The sequence below is a fragment of the Musa acuminata genome, chromosome BXJ3-11 (genome assembly GCF_036884655.1).
Source record: "Musa acuminata AAA Group cultivar baxijiao chromosome BXJ3-11, Cavendish_Baxijiao_AAA, whole genome shotgun sequence".
Lineage (NCBI taxonomy): Eukaryota > Viridiplantae > Streptophyta > Magnoliopsida > Zingiberales > Musaceae > Musa > Musa acuminata.
Genome location: NC_088359.1, coordinates 29,801,984 through 29,826,633, shown reverse-complemented (window position 1 = coordinate 29,826,633; position 24,650 = coordinate 29,801,984). Strand labels below are relative to the sequence as shown.

Here is a 24,650-nt window from a genome sequence, read left to right as displayed (position 1 = left end):
TCTTTTAGATGAACTTGTAGCAGCCAAAATCTAACACAAGATTCCTCTGCTCTAAATTTGATGCCACAACTCCTTCCTCTACACCTTTCTAACTGTTATATTCCCCATTAATGGAGCAAGCAAAAACATCTGAACATTACATTAAGACATCAAACAAAAATATCAATACTTGTTCTATATTTGTCTCTTTTATTCAGCTTAGAAAGGTCAGCAAAGGCAAAAAATGACACTCCTTTGTCCCTCCCAGAAAGAGAACTGCAGATATTGAATAAAGATTATGACAGGGGAGCTGCAGAAAGCCAACCGTAGCAACATGGAGAGTTCAGAATCTTATGTCAAGCAGATATTTCTCTCGTAAGAATAGACAAGCAGTGATTGAAAAGACTTGGTTGTCGGGATTACAATTGGATAAATTCTTTAGTCATACACTCTGGCAGTGGAATCAAATCTTAGCAGATGAAAGTGAAAACAGAAAGAACTCAACTCCATTATTGGCCCAACCTATGAAGCTGTTGCTGGCTAATGTTTTTTTTTTAGTGTCAGTTAGTAACGATAAAGAGAAATAAATTTATGTATATAAACAAATACTAACATGTTATAATATGTAACTGAATTAAATAAAATCATAATCAAATAAAATATTAAAATTTACGTGAAAAATTCCTCCAACGTGAAGAGTAAAAATCACGGGATAAACTAGAGATAATCCACTATAAAAATAATAAATATATAAATATCAATCTTTTATCCAAAATTCTAGCAATAATCATAAGAGAATAATTGGGATAGCATAATATTCAAATTCTCTGTAAATAATTACAGTAAGAATCTATTGTAGATCTGATCTAACCTGATATGAGAATACTGCCTAAATAATTGAGAACAGTCTCTATGTTGTTCTTGTCTTTCTTTCCTTTTCTTCTTTTGTTTTTCTATCATTTTCTCCTCTTTTGTTGAATCAAGATGCTGTTACAATTTTCTCCCTACAGTTTTCTCTCAATTTTCACAACCACCACACCCCTCCCTATCTAATAGGATTTTACTTGAAAGGGGATAGATTGCGTGGACCGTTAAAGCCCATTATGAACTAAACCTATGAGATGTCGACCCAATAAGCAAGCAAGATGCATGATCTGCTTGTCAATGCAAACAACAACAGATTCTGCTTGCGGAGGAATAGATTGGCTTTGATATCATTTTTCACGATTCGATCCATCAGCCTTCCTTTGCAGGAAGAATCCAATTAATAGGTATAATTCATGTATAAAAGGGTAGAAAGAATGAGATAGGTGGAAATAACCGATCAAGTTTTGTGTGTCTATGTGTTATATATATATATGTATGGACAGATCAACTATCTCAACGTGTAGACAGACGTTTTCCGATGCTACAGTCTCCTGTCGCATGCTTTTATCTCTTGGTTTCTTCTCTCTCATCGCGTGTTTAGCCATGAAGATGACATGACAAACGGTAGCAATTGCTGCAGAAAAGCTCGTCCTTTCAGTACAACCAAGATTGGGAAGAGATGCCCGATCGGAGTTGACGTGCTCCTAATTAACGTGTCATCGTTTAGGAGGCTACGAGTGACGCCTTATCAGATGGATTCACAGGATCTATGGCTTTGTGCAACTTTGGGCTTTGCTCGTAGAGATCCACGCCCGCCCCGTCATTATTCACTGCGATTGGTTTCCGGCGGGCGGACAGGGGAAAGCTGCGGCGTTGCTCAGCCTCGAGGGCTAAAGATTGCCAACTCTGTTTTGATGCTAACTTGGTATTCCGGTTTCGAAATCGATTTTGATTTTGGGAATTGAAATTGAATTGTCCATATTTTGATTCTGGAACTAAACTGGAACCACCGTTTTGGTTTCGACTCCAGCTTCGGTTCGAGCGATTTCGGTTTCGATTAGAACAGTATTTTTTTTTTAATTATTATTAATTTAAAAAAAAATATAATTTTATTTTTAAAATTAAAAATAGATGTATAATTATAATGAGTAAAGCTAATATAAAAAATAAAATTCTAAAATTCAAACTAAATGCCTTTCTTAAGATTTAAACTTGACAATTTAACCATTATACCATAAGTTTTTTTTTTATAGTATTTAATCGATTTAGAATCGATAAATCCTCGGATTGACTCGATTTCGATTTGAATCGAATCGTTGTCGACACTAGGTTGTTTAGTCAGTACTATTAATACTAATCGATTTTAATATTATTTATTTTGATTCACAGAATTAATTCATTAAATTATTAATTTAAAATATTTAAGTAAAAAATAATGTACTCATCTAAACAATCAATCTAAGTCTTTAATTATTATTTTTTATTAAAAGGACTAAACTAGGAATATTAATCAACATATCATTTAGTAAATAGCCCATTTTATTAAATTATTCTGAAATGTCACACTTCAATTATGTTCACCTTATCGCAAATAGAAAATAAAATTCTTTCATACTTAATAATTTTTTTTTCTTACAAAATTGTCACAAGGACTTTCTAATACGGAGTAAAATCTATTAGAGTTTATATGCACTTAGATCCAAAAATTAATATTGGTCGGCAGAGTAATTAAGTTTCTTTGACGGGTTTTTGGTGCGTCAAAGACTATGCTTAAACTTCACTCTTCCACGGAAGACTTGACTGCGCCTTCTTTCGTTTGGACACGCAAACCCCTTCTTGTTAGTATAGAATGGTGAAGCCAACAAATAATTGATTCCTGCGGGTAGAAACATAAGCATCAAAACCTTATGATCAATCTAATTATAGAGTTTAACGTAATCGATGGATTTCTAGAGTCGTACAGCTTTTCACCTTCGAAGAGAAGGAATACGAAATGAGGACTTAATAATACTGAAAAGACTTCGACAGCATTGAACAATTTATCATGGAATGAGTAACGAGTCTCTCTTGCTCTCTCTTACCTCCCTATATTTATAATGTATCTTTTGCTATTGTTTGTTTGTACTAGATCATATATAATTTATGCAGTTAAAATTGTCAATCGATTTTTCTATAAGGAACATTGGACAACAGTAAAATAATAGATATTAAGATATCTAAAAAGTATTTTCGTGTTTATGTTTTGACAATGATGAACTCATGCTATAGGGGTATACAGATACAAACATGACTACCGATACTGATTCCAATAAGTCTACTTCGAGATTCTTAATGACATTTGCAGGGGGAGTTGTCTATTGACGGTCTAAGTTATATAATTGTATTGCTCTATTAATTACTAAAGCTTACAAGAAAGCTTTATTGATGAAAAAATTTCTATAAGAATTAGACTTGAAATACGAAGGATATACTATTTACTATGATAGTCAATGTGTTATTCACCTATCCAAGAATTTAACATATCATTCTAGATCCAAGCATATTGATGTTAGATATCACTAGATTTGTGATATGTTTGAGATGAAAAAATTGTACTTGGAAAAGATACATATCAATGAGAATGGATCAGATATGTTGATAAAGTCTTAACCTAAGAAGAAGCTTAAAATATATAAACGAAGAGTGGGCTTAGTACAACCCACTATATAAGTTGGAGAGGGAGAATTGTTGGGTCCAACCCATATGTGGGATTGAACTGGATGATTTGGACACTCAACCCAAATCTGATGTATTGAAAAGAAAAAGAAAGTGGAATGCGCGACGTGTGGAGAGCAGTAAGGCGTGCATGCAGCAAACAGAGACGACACTAAGAAAAGGAACGAAGAGAGAAAAAAAAGGAGAAAAAAAGTTAGGTTTTTTGCTAGATGATAGAACGACTAAACTTCATTGGTTTTGACTTAAATTTTATGTAAAAAATTCATACAACAAGCTCTACGATCTTCACGATATTGATCTACAATTTATCCTCTCTAAGATGCTTTCCTACTATACTTTATCAAATCTAAAAATTTTCTTTTATGAAATCTATCCGTGATGACGATGATATATTCTCTGGTTATTTTTGAGAAGATTTATTGTAAATCTATTATTATTATTGGTGAAAGTGAAAGTTTGAGATGGACCGTAGTCCCGTGATTTTTTTTACATTGGACATTTCACGTAAAAGTTCATTTATTGATATAATGTTTATGTTGCTGCAGTTAATATTTACTTTTAATAATAAGTTAATATTTTAATAAAAAAACTCATTTGATATACGAGAGAAAAAAATTGTTTCGCTATAATAATTTTTCTCAACCGTTTTCCTATCTCTCATTGCGTGTTTAGCCATGAAGATGACATGACAAACGGTAGCAATTACTACAATGGGAACGAGGAGGGATTTCAAGCGGAAGCAAATTTGGTGGCTCTTCGCTGGGTTGCTGCAGAAAAGCTCATCGTTTCAATACAACCAAGACTGAGAAGAGATGCCCGATCGGAGTTGACGTGCTCCTAATTTACGTTTCATCGTTTAGGCCACAACTAAAGCTTTAGCAGATGGCTTTGCTCGTCTATCATTATTCACTGCGATTGCATTCCAGCGGACATTATTACACATGCATGCATGCATTGATAGCATAACATTATTACACTCTTTTTCAAATATATATATATATAATCGTGAAGGAAAACTTTGTGCCTCCCAAACTCGATTTGATCAAATAAATTTTCTTTTAAGAAAGAAAAACACTCAGTGAAGAGGTTTCCGATCCTCAATATACATCTCGGATTCACATCAAACAATTTTCTTTTTCCACGAGGAGAAGGATATTTTTTTTTTTCTTCAAGAACTGAGGTCAAAAACGATTTTTTTCCATAAGAATGGTAGGTTTCTTCCGGGTCAAAAACCACTCTGTACAAGTTTTCCACAAGCACTTTGGACGACCTACGGTTCTTCCGATGATATTTCTATTACTAGAAATCTCTGATCTCTAATTTGTTTTTATTATTGAAGTATTATTAGAAATCAATGCATCTAAGAAGTTAAATCGATTATAATTAACATATATCATTCCAATTCAATATTCATACCAACGTGAGAACGTTCTATGCTCGTCTAATCTTAGCATCATCAACATTTCTTGGGCGGTCAAATTACAATCACAATCACAATCAACTTGAGATCGATCTGTTTCGTTTCTCGTCACACGACAAGCGTTCGAAGAAGATTTTTCCACGGCAAGGACGGGTTTTTGGCCGGCAGAGTCATTAAGTTCTTTGAGGTCGACGACAAGTGGTGCGCCAAAGACTGCTTAAACTTCACTCTTCAACGGAAGACTTGACTGCGTTTCTTTGATTTGGACAATGATGCCGTCGGGTAGGAACGTAAGCACCAAAATCTTATGATCTATCTAATTATAGAGTTTAACGCAATCGATGGATTTCTAGAGTCGGACAGCTTCACCTTCGACGACTTTGAACGATTCATCGGAGAACGAGTCTCTCTTGCTCTCCCCTTCCCTCCGTATAAATATCATGCATCCTCTGCCGCATTTTGATACCAAGTGTGTTGGATTATCGACATGGAAGCAGTAGCGTTGGCAGTGGCTTTTCTGTTGGTCTCGGCGGCCGGCGCCGTTCAGTACGAGGCCACCAACAACGCGGCGGGCACCCCCGGCGGCACCCGCTTCGACAACGAGATCGGGCTGGAGTACAGCAAGCAGGTGCTGGCCACCGCCTCCTCCTTCATCTGGACCACCTTCGACCAGCAGTCGGAGGCCGACCGCAAGGACGTCTCGCTCATCACCCTCATCGTCGAGACCATGGACGGCGTCGCCTACACCAGCAGCGACACCATCCACCTCAGCGCCGACTACGTCGCCGGATACAGCGGCGACGTACGGACCGAGGTCGTGGGGGTGCTGTACCACGAGGACACGCACGTGTGGCAGTGGGACGGCCGCGGCACCGCCAACGGGGGCCTCATCGAGGGCATCGCCGACTACGTGAGGCTGAAGGCCGGGTACGCCCCCAGCCACTGGGTTCAGCCCGGCGGCGGCGACCGGTGGGACCAGGGCTACGACGTCACGGCGCGGTTCCTCGACTACTGCAACGATCTCAAGAGCGGCTTCGTGGCGCAGCTGAACGCCAAGATGAAGGACGGATACAGCGACGACTTCTTCGTCGACCTCTTGGGGAAGACTGTGGACCAGCTTTGGAGCGACTACAAGGCCAAGTACGGCGGCTGAGCTCCTCCACACAGGCGCCTCCATAAATAGATAGATATCCGCAAATAAAGGTTTGTGTGTCCTCCGTCGTCACTATTGAGTATAGACGACGACATGTACTCTCTCAATTTCCAATAAAGACTTTTCACTATTGGGACTACATTTGACTTTAACTCCATAATTTTGGGGAGTCGACATCTCTTCCTCTCCTCACGCAAGCTGGTTTAAAACGATTATTAAGGAAACCATGCAATATCCGAGTGCTTTAAGGGTCCAAAGGAAAAGGGAAGGAAAGGAAATGGCGGCCATCACTGCAAGCTTCTTACAGTCGATGCATGGCGGCCAAAGATGTTGTGCATCTTGACCTTCTCGTACTTCTTCAAAGACACACCCACCATGTTCCCGATGCTGCGCTTCTGCCCTTCGAACGTCTCCCCCACCATCTTCTTCAGCCCTTTGACGTTTAGCTTCTTCCTTGTGCTCGCATCCTCTTCGGCCTCGGAGGTCGTTGATGCTGATGCTGATGCTGATGCTGCTGCTGCTGCGGTTTTCTCCCACAGCACAATCTCCCCCGGGGTGATCACCGGAGTGGAACCGCAGCTCTCCTGTGACTCTTCGGATTTTGGCATCTCCGCCTCCTTCCCTATGGTGGGGGTGAGGCACAATAGACCTGATGAGATGGACGGACTTGCTTGTGAAGAGGCAGTGGCCTCATGCAGCTGATCCGGCTCTGATGCTTTGAGCTCTATCGTGTCCATGAATACTTCTTCTTCTTCTTCTTCTTCTTCTTCTTCAAGCTTTGCTGCACACACAGGCGTCTCTTGGTTGAGCTCCACCACGTCCGCAAGCGTCTCTTGGTTAATCCATTTAAATGGTCCTTCTGTCACCGGAATCCAGTTGTCCTTCTCGTCCAGCATCCATGGAACGCACAAGCATTCGCAGTTTGGGAACACCAGACTTCCACGAATCGCATTCTGCAGGAGGACAAGTGAGATATGAAAGATGGACGATCACAGAGAAGTGCGATGATGGAGGATACCTCAAAGAGGTTCTTGAACATGGAAGTAAATGCTCCAATGTTGATCCTCTGCTCCCCAACAGTGGATTCGAAGCTCCAGTCCATCTCAGGCATGGATGTGAACCCAAACCACAGCTGATCGGAAGGTGAGGGTTTTATGTGCAAGCGAATTGTTCCACTGAGTGATGAAATCCTCACTGACAGTGACAGGGGAACCTTCAAACGAGAAGCCACAGTTCAATTTCACACTCTTCATCCCGGCAAAGACATGAACTTTAAATTTCTGTATAATCTTTACAGTGTTCTTCACTCTTGACATGCATCACCTCGAACAAAAACCACAAGATACAGAATAATTTGTTGCTCTCACCTCAGTCGAGAGGTGCTAAGTACCGGAATGCAACCCAAAAATCAAATGACCATGCGAAAATGATCGCAAAGAATAAAGCAATTTATGCTAAATGGTAGAGAAGATTCTTCTTAATGGATTTAAGCTAACCAAAAATTATATGGATTATAATCATCAGAGTTATATGCAGTTCAAACTTTCACTAGTTAGAGCGGGTAGATTCTCATGCTTAAATCAGTAAACAGAGAGGAGGTCAGAAGATCCAACTAGATTGGCAGACAAAGCTATATATATATATACATGTTTCAAGTTTGATGTTTTCTCAGGTAATCTGGTGACTACAGAATAACTCTCTAATTACTGTGTAATATAATTGGCACCTGTCAACAGAAATGCAACAATTGATAAGAAGGATCATATTAGATTTCCTTGTTATTAGTATTCATACTCGATAGCAGCACTGTATCGACAAAACATGGATAGTCTGGAAAAAAAGATAAATTCCGATCTTCAAACTAAGGGACTTGTTTACATTGTGAAATATTTCTGTACCAAAAGAAACAGGGCATTATGAAATGGTTGGTAACTCAGTTATTCACCAAAATTACACATTGCTATGCTAAAGGTGGATGGAAATGGAAGCAACTGTTGTTTACAATTTTTCTAAGTTAGCTATTAAGAAAGTAAACATTAACAGATACATTTAATAGAAGACAGAGGATATTCGGAAAGAAATGGCTTCAAGACGATCATCCAGAAATTTTCAATATCAAAGAAAAATGCAGCACACAAAATATACACACACCTGAGAAACCTGATCAGCAACGGAATTTTTTACGGAATTCCATGTTGACAACCATACACTTCTCCAGTTACTGCTCTGCGGCTGCTCAGGTTCATCTGAATTAAGTATGCAGAAACATAGTAAAATGGAAAAAAAGGATGGATATTATGTCTGTATAACTACATATCTACTTGTCTCACTGTTAGGCAATAGAACCATCCACATCATGTAAACACCAGTAAGTGCATTCACATGTCTTTGCAAAGAATAAATGGGTTGTGTTTCAAAATGAATATTATGTGGAAAAAAAGTCAAAAATAATCAATAAGCATTTTTTAAGATTGGAGACTTATGGCCTAGAAAAATTACATCTGGTTTTGAAAGTGATCCATAAAAGAGACAGAGAAAGGAAGACCGAAGCTTTGTAAGTCTTTCTACATGCTAAGGTCTACTAGCAATTGGTTGAGGAGATGACAGTCGGCAATCCATCTAAATGAAAGAGAAGAAAATACATACAATTATCCAATACATTGTGCGGAAAGAAAAAGAACATCAACCTTCAAAGTCTTAAGCAAAATGATACTACGCTTAGAATGGTGGAAAGCACACAATGTCGACATGTGATCATCTTGTCAAACTTCAGCTCCAATGGTGTTCATGTTACTAGTGCATGTCAAAAGCAATTAGAAAATGCTGAGTTACCTCATGGTGATCAGACAGAACAAAGAACTAAGCATGTCATGCATTGAATCTCACCAATTTTCTTTTCCTTTTCTTCCCTTTCTTCTCCATCACCTGAACTATCCAGGACAGACACTTGCTCTACATTATTTTGAAGTCCTTCAGAATGAAGTAAAGCCATCTCTGAGCCAGACTCCAGCTCCAGATTTGAGTCCATGCTGCTTCCTCTGCATCCTAACTGACCAACTTCAAATGCAAATGTTATACCACCAGAGTATTCAGTATCAATCTCAGCTGTCAAGACCTCGTTCATGTCCTTGCTCACAACTTTTACATTATGGATGTAAGGTGGAAGATCTCCGATGTCTAGGCCAGAACATTCCACTCTACCCAAAAAGCTTGGGAACCTCATGTTTGATAATGTCCTCTGATCAAACAAGAAAAGAGATGAGTATAAGCATTGTAACAATGAAAGGTGAGCAAAGGGACGATCATATCAGTTTTACCTGAAACTGAGTCTTTATGCAGTTGTTAACCACTGCACTTCTTTTGACATCAAAAAACAATCTTGAAAGGACTAAGTTCCAGAACAAGGCAGTATCATTACGGTTAATCTTATCATCAGAGGCTGCATTATGAAGACCAGAATAAAGAGGAGGCAGTGAACCAGATCGAACCAGGTCTGATGAACAACTAGAAGATTTCTCTGGGGATGAAGCGTTTAGAAACTCGTTCATCAGAATGACCCCATTCCTGGCGATCACCCTGTCATCTACCTTCTTCTTTCCGAGAGAGGGTGTAATGATACCATTGTTCTTCGACACCCCTTTCGAAAACCTGTTCAGTAAGTGTCGGATTCGTGTGGTTTTCTGAAACTTGGTCGTCTTGATCGAAGGATCACAATGTGGCTTCAATGGCTTCTGGGGTGAAAGGTGTTCTGGCACGGATGCAACATATCGCTGGAAATCTTCACGTAATTTTGCGTAAGTCTTGAGTTTCTGCTTGTCAGGGCAGGAGGCAAAACGAAGTGCTTTACACCATGATTCCTTCTCCCAGGAAGTATCAAGATATACGTAACATGTTCTGCTTCCCTGGTAGATGTCTGCGTTCATGCTCTCCAGTTTGATTGGATATCTGTTAGCCCTGAAACAAACAAAAGAAAAGAAGAAAAAAAATCTCTTTTTGTTCTAATCCAATATCCACAATAATTCAGCGAGCAGTGAAAGAGACTGTTCATGTTCCACATCTCAGGAATGAATTCGAGAGGCCATGTAAGAAACCAGGAAGCAATGAAGGAAATGCATGGAACAGGATGTGACTCACCACTTGCGCGTCTCTCGGTCTGAAGCAGAGACCGCGAAGACAGCACAATCCAAGAGCTCGATGGTGGCCGTGCGAGAATCGTCGGGATCAGTCAGGATCAGCTTGTGGTTCTTAATCTTTGCGTGCTTGAGGACGGGATAGACCTCCACGATCTCAACGACATCCGCCTCCTCCTTGGTCCCATTTGCTTGCGATCCACCATCACCGCCAACCTCTGCAGCTTTTGCCGCTTCCAACACCCAAACTATTCCCTGAGTCATCAACGAGAGATGTCACAGAATGATGCTCGTACGGAAACAACTTTGACGCGAATGACATCAAGCTGACCTGCTTGTTGCATTCGGCAGGGAGCGAGCGCTCGTCGTCGGAATCATGACAGCAGTTGTAGCGCCTTGGCGACGCAGGAGCTCGTCCTCGGCGGCCCGAGATCCAGTAGTATAAGAGAAGAGAGAAGAGGAGCTCTACAGCGAGGAGAGCAATGGCGCCTATGAAGACGCCAAAAACGAGGGCATGAGACATGGCGTGACGGCAGAAGCAAACCGTAGAACGGGAAGGCAGGCAGGAAGAAGAAGAAGAAAGCAAGGAGGAGGAGCACGTTGATTTGTTGGTGCAGTCTGACTGGCATCCACTCGTTCTTATTGTGATCGACGACGAAGATTGAACTTTGGATCGATATGAATCTGAACCAAAGAAAGAGAGAGAGAGAGAGAGAGAGAGAGAGAGAGAGAGAGAGGATGAACTGCTCCAAATCTTGCTTCCAATCTTCTGCAACTGCTTTCCCCGCAAATTCCCCCGCTGCAAGTGTTCCCAAAACCGGAGCGGTCGGGCCGAGGACTGAACCGGCCGACTCGAGAGCCGGTCGTGAACGCTCGATCTTGACCAGCCGCTGTCAGTCGGGACGGCCGATAAAGACGCCCGAGATCGGGAAGGTATCGTTTCAGTTGGTGAGGCAGAGAAGCCGTTTGATCAAATGCCTCACAGATGGGCTGATTCAGATGCATGGGTTGACTTCGCCAGTTCCGTGACCAGTGCGCCGGTCTCCCTATGTCCAAAGTGTGGACGGCTCTGGTCGCAATCGAACTAATTGAGTTGAATTATACCTCTCAGTGATTTGAGCTCCTCGGATTTTGCAATCTAACGAAATGGTGGCCTTCCCTCGAGTCAACCATAGAGCAGTAGTTCCATATGTAGAATTTTCAGCAGTCAGAAGAAGACAACATATCATCTCTTAGCGTTGCTGAAGTCCGAGTTCGAATCTGTTGTCTTCTTCACCCGCCTCCTTCGTCAGAGCTTGCAGAAGCTGTCGCTTCAAAACAGCCGGACTTTTATGCAAGCCATCGATCTCATCATTTGATTAATGCTTGCACCCTCTCATCAATTCAACATATCCACTCCCGTTCATATTGGCAGTCTTCTAAACCCTCTCAGGTTCAGGTTCAGGTTCAGATTGCAGCCTTGGAAGGTAACCTTGAAAGGGGGAGCTTTGTGGTCATTCCTGTGTGGCTTTTGAGCACTCAGAGGTGAACGTGTTCCGCAGGGGATTCGTCCTTGCTAACGTGGAAGACGACACTCGCACAGCACAACGCAGCACGAGACACTCCTTCCTCCTCCGTCAAGGGAAACCGCAGCGAAATAGCTGATGATGGAAAACCACGAGGAGGAAGGAGAGGGAGGACAGGGGGTAGCGGTGGAGAGGGCGTTCGAGGGGCAACGGGTGCCGCCGTTGCAGGAGCAGCTGACGGCGCGAGCACTGGTGGTGAGCTTCGTACTGTCGGTGATGCTCAGCGTGGTCGCGATGAGGCTGAACCTGACCGCCGGCATCGTCCCCTCCCTCAACGCCACCGCCGGCCTTCTAGGCTTCTTCTTCGTCAAGCTCTGGACCAAGGGCCTGGAGCACGCCGGCCTCCTCCGCACCCCCTTCACCCGCCAGGAGAACACCATCATCCAGACATCCGTCGTCGCCGCCTACGGCCTCGCCTTCAGCGGTCAGCTCCCCTTCAACCGCATGGTTCTTACAGTTTATCTTCATCCCTGACCGGGCTATATATATTCCCTTGTGAACAGGCGGCTTCGGAAAGGGCCTCTTTGGAATGAGTTCAAGGATCGCCAATCAAGCGACAGAAGCAAATGATTCACAGAACACAAAGGACCCAGATTTAGGATGGATGATCGGGTTCATGTTTGCCATCAGCTTTCTTGGGCTCTTTTCTCTCGTTCCCCTCAGAAAGGTGAGTCCAAATCTAACGATGAACCTGTCAAGCTTACGATGCTTGTTTGGAGTGCTTACTTTAAGCTTGCTTTAGATAATGATTATTGACTACAAGCTGATCTATCCAAGTGGCACTGCAACTGCGTACCTCATCAATAGCTTCCATACTCCTCAGGGTGAAAAGCTGGCCGGGTAAAGAGATCTCAAGAACCTTTTTATGTAGCTTCTCTCTTACAATTCCACTGATCCCATGAACCTTTGATCCTTCTCAGGGAACAAGTAGGGACATTGTGCAAGTCCTTTGGCTGTAGCTTCCTATGGGGATTCTTTCAGTGGCTTTATACGGCTGGGAAAGACTGCGGATTCAGAGCATTCCCTACGTTCGGTCTCAAAGCTTATGGGAACAAGTAACATGGATTAGCCTGAACTCTGCGCTTTGTCATTTTCGAAGATTAAGAGGATGACCGTTTTGTCTTGGCGAATTCTCTCAGGTTTTACTTCGATTTTTCTGCAACCTATGTTGGAGTTGGAATGATCTGTCCATATATTGTGAACCTATCTCTGTTCCTGGGAGCCATCCTTTCATGGGGAATCATGTGGCCTCTTATAAGCAATCAAAAGGGCCACTGGTATCCAGCAGATGCTCCACCAGACAGCCTCCATGGGTTGCAGGGTTACAGGGTAAACTCTCTCTCATTCCTGCTGCTTCAAGAAGAGAGGCTTTAGTATCACGGGTCTTCTCTGTGCAGGTCTTCACAGCCGTTGCCTTAATTCTCGGTGATGGCCTCTACAACCTTCTCAAGATCCTACGTCAAACCACATCCTCCTTCATTTCTGCTGTGCTGAGCGGCCCCGAGAGCGACCTTCCCATCTCGGATGACGAACGTGCGCTAACAAATCTTGCCATCTCATTTGATGATGAAAAGCGAACCGCGGTGTTCGTCAAGGATCACATACCTCTGTGGGTAGCATATGGATGCTACGGTGTGATCGCCACCCTCTCCATTGCTACGATTCCTCGCATCTTTCCTCCGCTCGAGTGGTACCATGTCTTGGTCGCCCATGTCTTAGCCCCAGTACTAGCTTTCTGCAACGCCTATGGCTGCGGCCTTACAGATTGGAATACGGCCTCCACCTATGGGAAGCTTGCCATCTTCATCTTTGGAGCTTGGGCAGGCGCCTCCCATGGTGGTGTGCTCGCGGGCCTTGCTGCCAGTGGCGTCGTGATGAGCATTGCAGCCACTGCTTCAGTTCTCATGCAGAGCTTCCGGACCGGATACTTGACACTAACGTCTCCCAGATCGATGCTCGTGAGCCAAGTTATCGGCACTGCCATGGGTTGTGTGATTGCTCCCTGTGTCTTCTGGCTTTTCTACAAGGCGTTCGATGACATCGGCATCCCTGGCAGTCAATACCCAGCACCTTATGCTCTCATGTACCGGAACATGGCAATCGTCGGAGTGGATGGCTTCTCCTCCCTTCCAAAACACTGCCTCGCTCTTTGCTACTTTTTCTTCGCACTTGGGATCGCCATCAACTTGGCAAAAGATGCGTCTCCCGGCGAGGTGGCGAGGTTCATACCAATCCCGGTGGCGATGGCTATACCTTTCTACATCGGAGGATCCTTCGCCATCGACATGTGCATCGGAAGCGTGATACTGTATGTATGGACAAAGATGAACAAGGCCAAGGCAGGTGCATTTGGTCCTGCAGTGGCCTCCGGTTTGATCTGCGGCGATGGAATGTGGAGTCTACCTCAGGGAGTGCTTGCACTGGCTCAGGTGAGTCCTCCAATGTGCATGAAGTTTGGCCCTGGAGAATGAATGATAAGGTAGATGCTTACATGATGGATGGCAAGTGTGAGACAACAGAACAAACATTCTCTTTGCTACCCATCCATACCAAAGAATTGAACATCATCACAAGTATGGATAGTGAACCTCACAAGTATTGGAATGTTTAAGTGTTGTTACTATGGAAGCAGTGTCGTTGCACAAATGCAGCATGACTGACCCTTCACAGCATGCGAAGGTAGAGCAGCAGAATTATCAGTCTTTAAAGAGAAATTTCACATCCATCTGCAGAAGTATTATTGGTGGACTTACAAGATAACATTTACCACTTTTATTGATGAATTAAGGGTTAAGGTTCATTTTTATCCTTGTAATTTTGGTCATTGATGAGAGCGCTCTTTCTCGTTTGAGAGCAGCCTCGATGCACTTGTTGCTACCGCTCTTACATCGACGACTTACAAAATATCCATCTCCTCTTCTCCCTCTTGTGCTACGAGATCACCGAAGAGAATAAAAAGATAATATCTTTTATTATTTTTTAAATTTAAATTATATGCATCATTATATTAATAATTTATTATGAATCAACAATTCACGTAAATAAATTATAACATCTATTAACTCAGACTTGACGAAAAAAATTTATATGTAATATTTTTTAAAATATAAAAATTATTTTAGACATAAATAAAAACTATAAAATCTTAAGAGGTCCAACTAAAACAATGTAATAATAAACTTTAACCTAACAATTAACTTTTTTTTGCTATCTGTCAGTATATAACCTTGATATCAGACTTGTCCAACTAGAATAATGTAATAATAGAATACAACTGATGCAATCCCCAAAGAAATGTTTCAATAACTATAGCAAGACTTAAACATGCCGATAGTATATATATAAGGATAATATAAACAATTATGTTTTTCAAGGTAATGATCTTATGTGGATAAATACAGTATACCTCTCTTTATAAGTAATCGCAACACATTGGGAGAAAGCAAAGTTGGATAACCTGGATCAGCGCATCACGTCATTGAGGCCTATGGTAGCCTCCCTGATGAGATGGAGGATAAGGCGATGGGATGGTATATGGCGGTTGAGGATGTGAACCTGGTTGCTGTTGAGGTGCATTGTAGTAAGGTCCACGATATCCTGGATACTGGCTGGTTGGTGCTTGGAAAGGGACCTGCGGCGGTGTTGCATATGCAGGGTAAGGATGAGAATATCCAGGTCTCGGGTGCTCTCCTGGAAGGTGATGGTAAGTTGGTTGTGGATATGGTTGAGCACTCTGAGGATCAGGTTGCTGAGAAGCATTTCGCTGCAGGTTGGACTGCCCAACAGAAGGATGATTATAACCCGCCCTTCCATCGGGAAAGTTGAGACCAGCAATCTGCCTCTGGACATCCTCAATCATTTCACGGCACTGAATGTTTCTGGTCATTGCAAAGTCGCTACATTGCTGCTTTACATTTGTTATTGCATCCTGTTCAAAGAATACAGTGGAGGATTACTTCAGTCATTTTAATGCAACAAATGCAAGAAATATAGCCACATAATACAAAACTTCAATCCGATCCAACAAAAGCAACACTTGTACCTGAAGAATGACATAAAACTTCAATCCCTCATTGATGTTATCCTTGATTTCTCGATATTTTGCTATTGCGGCAGAGATCTGCTTGTAACTCTTCTCACGAGCAACTGCCAAGAATATTTTAACCCAATGTAAGAAAGGTTATTATAAACAGATTTTTATGTCTTCGAAATTCTGAGAGCAGAAAATAAACAAACCTAACAAAGTATCAAATGTGCATATCTTTCTAACATTAAGCTTAAACTCCAAGAAAAGAATTTGGCCAGAAACAAAATATAAAAAGGTCGAGCGGATAAATATCTTATCACAGGTTTTGTCAGAATGTAATCTGACCACTAAAACTTATAATAACAACTTGAATGCCAAACAAAACACATGATATCCATGATTGCCTTGGTTCAACAGAAATATAACCCACAAAATTCAAATGCTATAGTGTTGTTTGACAATGTAGGTAGATTCATGTTTTAAGGGGAGAAAAAGGACAGGCTCCCACAAATCTTGCTTTTATGGAGGATCAAACTTATACAGCCTTGCCTTAGTATGTGGAGAGGCTATTTCTATATTTTCATAATTTGAACCCATAATTTCCAACCAATGAACTAAGATAAAGCCATGTAGTGCATACGAGTCATTGAATAAATTAAAGTGATGTGAAAAGATAATAAATTTTGACGACAAATTACACAGAAGTTCCATAGCATGTCAAGAGTTTAGCTGAGAATAAAGGATCCACTAGCAAAGAAGTTGAGGAATTCAAGCAATCCAATAAAAGAAAACAAAGAACGGATACCTTTGTAGTCTTCCAGATTGAACACAGAAGAAAAGTCATCATTTTGTGCCTGTGGAAAGAAGAGAAAAGAAAACAATTACCCTTAGTTATATACATAATTTGCACAAAAGTGAGAATAATTATTAAAAAAATCTAAATTTTTACAACAATAACAACACCAAAGCTATAAGTCTCAACTATTTGAGGTTTCTTAAATCGCCATTAACATATGTAAAAAGTCATATGTTTAGCTAAGTTCAGAATATTTAAATATTTATTTATAATTTCTTTTCAAGTCTTTTTGGGTCTTCGTTTATCTCTTCTTGTGTCACTAACATTAATCACTTTATTTCTTCTGACTACCACATCTGGATGATAAGCCTTTTCACATGTTGTTGCAGGTATCAATAATATAGTTTTCTTGGCTTTTTAAAATAAACCAAATTTTTAAGGGGAAAAAAGCATGCTGTTGTAGGCATGAATAATATAATTTTCCCTTTTCCACTTAAAATTTAGCTTTTATAAAAAACCAAATTTTTAAGTGGAAATATATTATTCATGCCTGCAACAGCTTGTGAAACATTAGCATTCAGTCATGTCATCATGCATACTTGTGATAGAAGTTCACTTGCAACACAAGTATTCAAACACGGAGGGGAAAAGATACTGTTGTTCTCTCCTTTTTATTACTGCATGACACTGTAAAATTACGTAAATACGCAAACAATATTGCAGCAAAACAGCAGAAAATGCAAATTCCCTGTCATTTCGTGTCAATATAATAGGAATTGTTATATCATCATAACAGCCAAGTGGACACTCAGAGGAGCAGGTACTTTGCTTTCAAGCCGCAATCATAGTATTTATTATACAATTTTGGTTTAAAAAAACAGAATAATCAATTGATCCTTGGGTTATAGCATCACATCTAAGCTAGATAAAAAGAACATTTAAAAGCTTTGCAATTTTGCCACAGAAATAAAATCCTAAGAGTAACACATTGCTCACATCATTCTCAGCTCATGGATCATATCAGGATTTACTGGAACCTCCCTAATTTTTCTCAGACTTCCTCTTATTTTCTGTTTTCAATGTTCTTACGGATGAAAACTCTTCAATTTGACTTTTACAAACTTTAGGTTGGTAAATCACATGGCATAAGTGGTGATCCATGTTTATTTAAAATTCTTCATAATCAGAAGTTAATCTGGCCTTTTCATTAGATTATTTAGTTGCATGATATCTGAAAGATGGCCCAGTGCACAAGATTCTTGTCAATGTAGGGTCTAAGAAGAGTCAACACATAGTCTTTACCCTCACAAGCAGAGATGCTATATCCATGTTTAGAATCATGGTCATCTAAGTTACTGAGAAGCAATCTTACTATGACACCAAGGCTCACCCTCAATTGTACTGTATCTCAATTTGCGAGAAAATCTGATCAACCCAGCCACCTTGGTTAAGTCCTTATAAACTTGGATAAGTTGGTCTAATTTTATGTTGTTTCCTTCTCATGTCAAATATTGGAAAAAAGCATTTGCACTAGTTAACTTTATCAGCACCCCTCCCAGATGGGTTTGCAGTTAGCACCGATGTGAAATAGATATTATATAAATGTTCTAAGCATGATTCGTTTTATCGGTTTGCCGATTGGCCATCGATATAGTATGAACCGAGTATACCAATGTACTAACACATGGTACGATGGGACATACCAACAGATTGGTACGTACCACCCGTACTAGCCCCCTGTCGGACTGGTATGTACCACCTACACCAAGTGATATGCTGCGGCACAGTGAACCTTGGTTCTAAGGAGCATGAGTGAATCTAGCTAAATTCTCAATAGTCAAATCTAATAAATAAAATGGTTATAGATCGGTGGCAAGTACCGGTTGGTCAAAATGTCTTTTGCACTCAACCAGGCTGCACCTGCTTCATGGTATCAACTGAAGGCATATAATAAATGCACAAATCTGAACATCAATCTACCTTTATCTACAGTGCTAAGATAAACTAAAAAAAGGATTGTTTGAATAAGAAAAATAAAGTCAATGAATGACAATTGATATGGCTCTGTCATATCAAAAAACCACACAGCAAGGCCGTGAAGAACTAAAGAGCCCCTTAGTTCATGGTCATTCGAAAATAATCAACCCTCCTGATTCCAGAACATTGTACCTGAATCTGAAGCAGCAACTGCTCCTGTGCCTCAATATTTTGGGCAATTTCTTCACATATCTGATCATACTTAGATATCTCCTTCTTAAAGAGATCTTCTTGCGATCCAGTGCTTGCCATCAACTTTGGTAGTATATCATCCTGCAACGAAAGATATATAAGATTAGTTAGATGAGAAATTCCTACTGAACTTGTCATTACCTGTCAATAAAGGAAGTAGTGGTAGACATCGGAGAGAATTCTCCACATGTACAATTCATCAGAGTATCATTGGCACCTTAGCCTAAATGTTATCTCCTGCTTTGTTTGGCATCAACTTTAATAGGACAAATATGTGCAGTCCCATTATGACTTTATAGAGTATGTGTACAGTAACACAATGATAATAAGACATAACCATGTTTATATGAACTGACATTTAGTTTCATTCTCAAGGAAAAATGTTGGTCGGTTCTGCTCCCATGACCTTGAAGTTGTTATCAAGGCAATATCTTAGTTGATTCTACTAACAATGATTTTCCAAAATCAGGACAACAACAAAACAAACATGGAACAACTAGTCAAAAGAACATGAAAGTCTAATATACAGTTCCAAGCAGAATAAGGTCTCAAGTCAAATTGATACAATTCGAATCTGATTATCTTTATGAGGAACAAACCTCTAATTAGAGCCCTAATTCACAAGCATGAAAAGAAATGGAAGGAACTGCACCATGTTGAAAATTAAGCGGGCACCCCAGAAAAACTAAAAACAACTATTGCCATAAAATTATTATTAACTAATCAAAAAGCACATTATTGTGAAGCAGTCTGTGCAGAATAATGACCTCCACCTTTTTCCTTGTTGCCTTACTTCCATGATTAGGTGAAACCTTGTTTAACTCCTCAGAAAAAAGAAAATACAGTGGTCCTCCATGCACCAGATGATACATGCTGTGACACAGTTTTAAATAGTAATTATATGACAATAACCTAACTAAATTAAAACCTCCATGAGGTGATTCTGAAAAAATGATGATCCATGGATCCAGCCTATGTTTGCCCATAAAATGAGCATTTTGCAAATATGTTGTGGATGAAAGATATAAATATTTCTCACCTTTCTCTTCATCTCTTTTAATATGTCTTCAAGACCTGCCCTCTGTGCACCTAGATTCTCCAATTGCCTCTGGTAGGATAAGGTTTTAAGTAACTTGTTAGACAAAGAATGGATACCAATCAAGAAAAGAAAACCATTAAGGAAATCTTCAGAATCATACACAATACTACTTTTTCTCATAGGCCTCATATTGGATGTCAAAAAGAATATCTCAAATACCAATTCAGCCAGAAATAAATCCAAGGCAAAAAATCAGCAAGAGTATATACAATCTGAACAACACTAGTCAAAATTAAGGACAAATGTTCAGTGTCATGGTCTTTTCCTGATTTTTTATTATGCAGCCCTTGCAGCTTGAAGTGTGTTGATTTAATAATTTATTCCCTAGTATTCAATGATTTAATTAAAACAATAAAGATGAAAAATGAAATGCCAATTTACTTTTTATCATATTAGAGCTAGTTAGTGTAATTCACATGTTGCAGATAAACTGCATGCAGGTGAAATTACTTTTAGTGAATACTCATCAAGAAATGACACTAAAAATATGTATATTACTCATATTTGTGTCCTTTCAATATCTGAAAAGCTATTCAATTATATACAAATTGACAGTGATACAAACAGATAAGCATCAGAATGCAATCAGAAAAAAAAAATTTGAATCTCCCCTATAATTTCACATTGCGACCTATCAACCTAAATCTATAATTCACTTTAAATAGATGCAGGTGGTTAAAAACCTTCAGAAAGCTACCCCTGAGAAAAACAAATCAAAATAACAAAAGAACGGATACAAGATAAATGGGGCTCAGACATTAAGAAAATAGGAACAACCAACTCCTGAAAATTCAAGTACACAACTTATGGTTCCGCAATGACTGGAAAGAACATAAAGGAGGTTTAGTGATTAAAGTACCAAGCTCTGTTTAAGTGCTCCCACTATGGCATCTTCATTTCCATCCAAAGACATAATAGGCCTTGAAAGACTTGGAAGTGCTGATTCGATCTGTGACATATGTTTTTAAGTTAGACCAAAGAGGCTGGAAGCACAAAAACAATTACACACAATGAAGAAAAAAATTAAAGAAAGCTTGTAAACACCAGAAGCCTTAACGTATTATTGTCTTGTACAGTCTTAGTGAAATAATTAAAACTGGACCCAACATCAAAAAGAAAGAAAAGGAAAGGTTCATTTTTGTCAAGCTGTTATGATGAAATTGCATCCGGAGCAACCAATGTTTAACTTTTAAGTAATGGCAATCACAATAAAAACAGTAGAAGGTCATCATTTTGGTTCTGTCTGTTGAAAAGATCTTGCCCATGCCTATAATTCATTGATTTAAAAGTAAACAAGTTTTGAACAAAAAATGATACACATTTTTAGAATGACAAACCTACCGGCCTGTGATCAAGCATTGCCATCAGGTTGAAATTGTCTCTCATAGCCCGTTCTATCCTTGCATCACTATCAGCAGCTTGTTTAAGATTTGCAGCAAACTTATTCAATCTATCCTGCAGGTTCTTTGTCAGCACGCTCGACTGAGTTCTGGTCCACCTTGTCCCAAATTGAGTTCGGAATTGTGCATCCTCATCTGCTTCCTTCTTTAGTAACTCTTCGGTCTGGACCAAGAGCTCCTGATTGACTCTCCTTAAGTCTTTGAGTTGCTGAAGCTCAGGTTCCAGCCCAGAAGGGCCACCACTTATCTGGACCACTTCAACATCCTCCTTGAGATCCAAGGGCAAACTAAAGTTACCTTCCAATGCTAAGATAGAATCAGGTAGGTCCATCTCTTTGAGCTTAACTCTTGTTATCTCACTTCCTTGCTGCAACTTTTCTGCTTGTGTACGAATGATGTCGTCGACCATATCTGTATATCTGGATAGAGCCTTTGTGCTGCTGTCTGGAACAAGCCTTGAGAACAGACTCTCCTTGCTAGCATCTAGAACTTCAGCCATTGATGTAGGCTTCACAAGAGAGGCTGCAGGCAGAGCAGTCAAAGAACTTGCTGCTGGAATCCGCATGAGATAGACCCGATCATTTTCCTTCGTAGCTGTCTCCAGGTTCTGGTTCATATTAGTTTCTAGTTTGTTAACAGCATCAAGCAGAGGTTGAGCAACACCCCTGGCAGATTTCTTTGCATCGGCAAGGGCACTTATCCCAATCCTCAGCCTACAAATCTCTTCGGCAATTTCCTCCTTCTCATGAAGATCCAAGGAGTATCTATAGCAAGCCTCTGCATAAAATTGGGCTGCCTTAAGTTGCACATGAGATATCCAAGTACGTTCAAAGTGCTGGTTGAGTGGTGGAGCATTCAGAACTGCATAGGCTTCCTCATAGTAGAGGCCAACCTGCAGCGTGGAAAAGTTTCTACGAAATTAGAGTTTATTGAAATTTCTAAAAATCAATGGTATCACAGACAAGACCAGAATTATTTTAGGGTAATAAATAAAACAATATTTTTAACACAGAAGGATAGATATAAATCTTGCTGAAAAAGAGCCACAAGTAATAATGAACACGGCCACAGAATCCAACCTTTGAGTGCCACTAAGAAAAGCCCAAATAACTTAACTCCCATGGTACATTCTTGATTTGCCTACAATGGCGTCTGGTGACCTTAATTTACAAAAAATATCATCATAATTTGCACACTAGCTTATAATATTCAAAATTTAGTTTTAAAAAACCAACTTCTACAAACATCACATTAACCATCTTTGAACATCTTCATGAAAATCAAGAACTCGACAATATCATCCTATTTCAGTAAATTTAATCTCTATAAAGCTTTACCTACATGAATTAGAGTGAAACGCAATTAAGAAAAGCAAACAACGAGTCATAGTGTGTTTCCAATATTAGATTAAATTCCAAATTCAGCATAAAGAATTTCCTACAAGGTGAGTCTTGAAGTTTAGGAAAAAAGCTACACCTACAGGATCAACTAAAGAAGGCATCATCAAAGAAGAATCCAAAGTATATGAACTCGAGATCAAAGCACAGGGAAACCCAAAGGTTTCAATCACCTGGCGGGCGACCTTGGAGCAGAGAGCAGGGGGCTTCGCATCCCCGATGACCTTCTCGAAGAAGCACTCTTGGGCCTGCGCCAGCATGAGCTTCTCCAGCATCCCGGCACACTCGACAGAGAGATCGACGGTGGCTCCGCCGGCAGTAGTAGCCCTGCCAGCAGCATTATCCCGGAGGTAGGCAAACGCCCCGGCAGCGGTCTGGAAGGCGTTGCAGGCCTGCTTGAGGCCTGCGGCGTCGGCGCGGTCGGCGGAGAGGGCGATCTGGCTGTGTACGGCTCCAAGGTTGAAGAGGACAGCGGCCTTCTCGAGGTGGATGGACGTTTGGGCGGCCTTCTTGGCGGGCTTGAAGGCGTCGAACCAGGTGAAGGTGAGGGTATGGACGTGGCCACGATCGGGGGAGATAGGGAAACGGGGCTCGATGACGGCGAGGGCGCGGTAGTAGGACAGGAGATTGTCACGGCGGAGGCTGGGAGATGCTGCGGCGTTGGGGGGCTTCTCGAGATCGAGGTGGAGCTGGCGCACCGCGTCGAGGTCATCCTCCACCGCTTGCGCCTCCTGCTCGCCGTAGGTGACGGCGATGTACTGGCGGAGCGGCCTGTATAGGTCGACGGCGACCGTCTTCTTCTCCTGCACCGCCAGCATCACGTTCACCCCCGTCGCGTACGACATCGTTGCGCTCGCCTCTCTCTCTCTCTCTCTCTCTCACCGATCGCGTCGTACTTGGAGTTTACTTCGCGACGAAGAAGAAGAAGACGACGCAGAATGGAGGATGAGATCGAGGATTTGGGGGTTCGAGGTTGACATTAACGCGGACAGATGTGATCCGTACTTACTCACTTATTTTTACATTTCCTAAAATAAATTAATAAATGATATAAATTAAAATAAATATATACTGTATGATAATTAACTCATTTATTACTTAAATTCTAAGTAACCATAGTTTACGTATCTAACGACTATAAATCCATTCAATTTGTTTTACACGTCCGATATGAGTCTGTTTCTTTTCTAACCAAAATGCCTAATATAAATTAAGCTGTTAGCATAATTTAGAATATTTGTTCTTTTAATGAGTTCATGAAAAGACAATGAATGAACTCTAAATCTAATAATTTTTTATAGAGATATTTTCATAACGTAAGTTTAAACCAACAATTTGCAGCTGTCATGTAAGAATTTTATGGTTCTTTAAACTGACGCAACATAAATCCATTCGATTTGAATCGGTCATCTGAATGAAAGGCTATAAATAGTTTTGATTTGAGGGATTTTTTATTCAATTAATTGATTCGGATGGAATTAAATTAATTTTAATTTAAAAAATTTCAATCCAATCAAGTTAATTTTAATATTTATATTTTTATAAATAATATGAATTGGTCTAAGATTCATTCCACAGCCTCACTTATTTATACGATATACTTATTTACGATATACTTATTTATACGATATACTTATTTACGATATTATTTACGATATACGATGATCTCTGTTAAGCATCCATGGCCGAATGGTTAAAGGGGCCCAATTCATAATTGGCAAATTCGTAGGTTCAATTCCTGCTTGGATGCATACCGATGGGAACGTTCAATAAGTCTATTGGATTGGCTTCTTTACATCGAACCATTTGGTCGATCGGTAATATTATCACGGACAAAGTTCTAAACATGATGTTTGATGTAGTACTTATGTAT

The 24,650-nt window shown here is 40.4% G+C and overlaps 3 protein-coding genes and 1 pseudogene across 3 annotated transcripts; 2 read left to right on the top strand and 2 right to left on the bottom strand.

Annotated features, from left to right (window-relative positions):
* The first annotated feature begins 5,431 nt into the window (after positions 1–5,431).
* On the top strand, positions 5,432–6,273 carry LOC103972102 (uncharacterized). Its single transcript, XM_009386304.3, has one exon. The coding sequence runs from the start codon at positions 5,469–5,471 to the stop codon at positions 6,132–6,134; it is 666 nt and encodes a 221-aa protein (XP_009384579.2). The 5' UTR covers positions 5,432–5,468; the 3' UTR covers positions 6,135–6,273.
* A 60-nt stretch (positions 6,274–6,333) lies between these two features.
* On the bottom strand, positions 6,334–11,638 carry LOC103972625 (uncharacterized). Its single transcript, XM_009386973.3, has 7 exons — positions 10,596–11,638; positions 10,269–10,519; positions 9,452–10,088; positions 9,021–9,372; positions 8,286–8,380; positions 7,153–7,347; positions 6,334–7,087 (listed from the first exon to the last, which is right to left on the bottom strand). Exons 1-7 carry the CDS (start codon positions 10,785–10,787, stop codon positions 6,422–6,424), a joined length of 2,388 nt encoding a protein of 795 aa, XP_009385248.2. The 5' UTR covers positions 10,788–11,638; the 3' UTR covers positions 6,334–6,421.
* A 63-nt stretch (positions 11,639–11,701) lies between these two features.
* LOC135653256 (probable metal-nicotianamine transporter YSL12) lies at positions 11,702–14,639 on the top strand (annotated as a pseudogene).
* A 465-nt stretch (positions 14,640–15,104) lies between these two features.
* LOC103972101 (vacuolar-sorting protein BRO1) lies at positions 15,105–23,749 on the bottom strand. The gene is made up of 8 exons (XM_009386303.3): positions 22,951–23,749; positions 21,322–22,272; positions 20,840–20,929; positions 19,921–19,989; positions 18,822–18,962; positions 16,662–16,710; positions 15,872–15,975; positions 15,105–15,757 (listed from the first exon to the last, which is right to left on the bottom strand). Exons 1-8 carry the CDS (start codon positions 23,620–23,622, stop codon positions 15,305–15,307), a joined length of 2,529 nt encoding a protein of 842 aa, XP_009384578.2. The 5' UTR covers positions 23,623–23,749; the 3' UTR covers positions 15,105–15,304.
* Between the last annotated feature and the right edge of the window lie 901 nt (positions 23,750–24,650).

Excerpts from the sequence above, each read along its gene's own strand:
- LOC103972102 (XM_009386304.3), top strand. The coding sequence starts at position 5,469 with ATGGAAGCAGTAGCGTTGGCAGTGGCTTTTCTGTTGGTCTCGGCGGCC.
- LOC103972625 (XM_009386973.3), bottom strand. The coding sequence starts at position 10,787 with ATGTCTCATGCCCTCGTTTTTGGCGTCTTCATAGGCGCCATTGCTCTC. Across the intron at positions 9,373-9,451 it reads GCATAAAGACTCAGTTTCAG|AGGACATTATCAAACATGAG; the intron begins GTAAAACTGATA and ends TTGTTTGATCAG. Across the intron at positions 8,381-9,020 it reads AGAAAAGGAAAAGAAAATTG|ATGAACCTGAGCAGCCGCAG; the intron begins GTGAGATTCAAT and ends TACTTAATTCAG.
- LOC103972101 (XM_009386303.3), bottom strand. The coding sequence starts at position 23,622 with ATGTCGTACGCGACGGGGGTGAACGTGATGCTGGCGGTGCAGGAGAAG. Across the intron at positions 16,711-18,821 it reads AGTTGCTGCTTCAGATTCAG|GCACAAAATGATGACTTTTC; the intron begins GTACAATGTTCT and ends TTCTTTCCACAG. Across the intron at positions 15,758-15,871 it reads AGTTTTATGTCATTCTTCAG|GATGCAATAACAAATGTAAA; the intron begins GTACAAGTGTTG and ends TTCTTTGAACAG.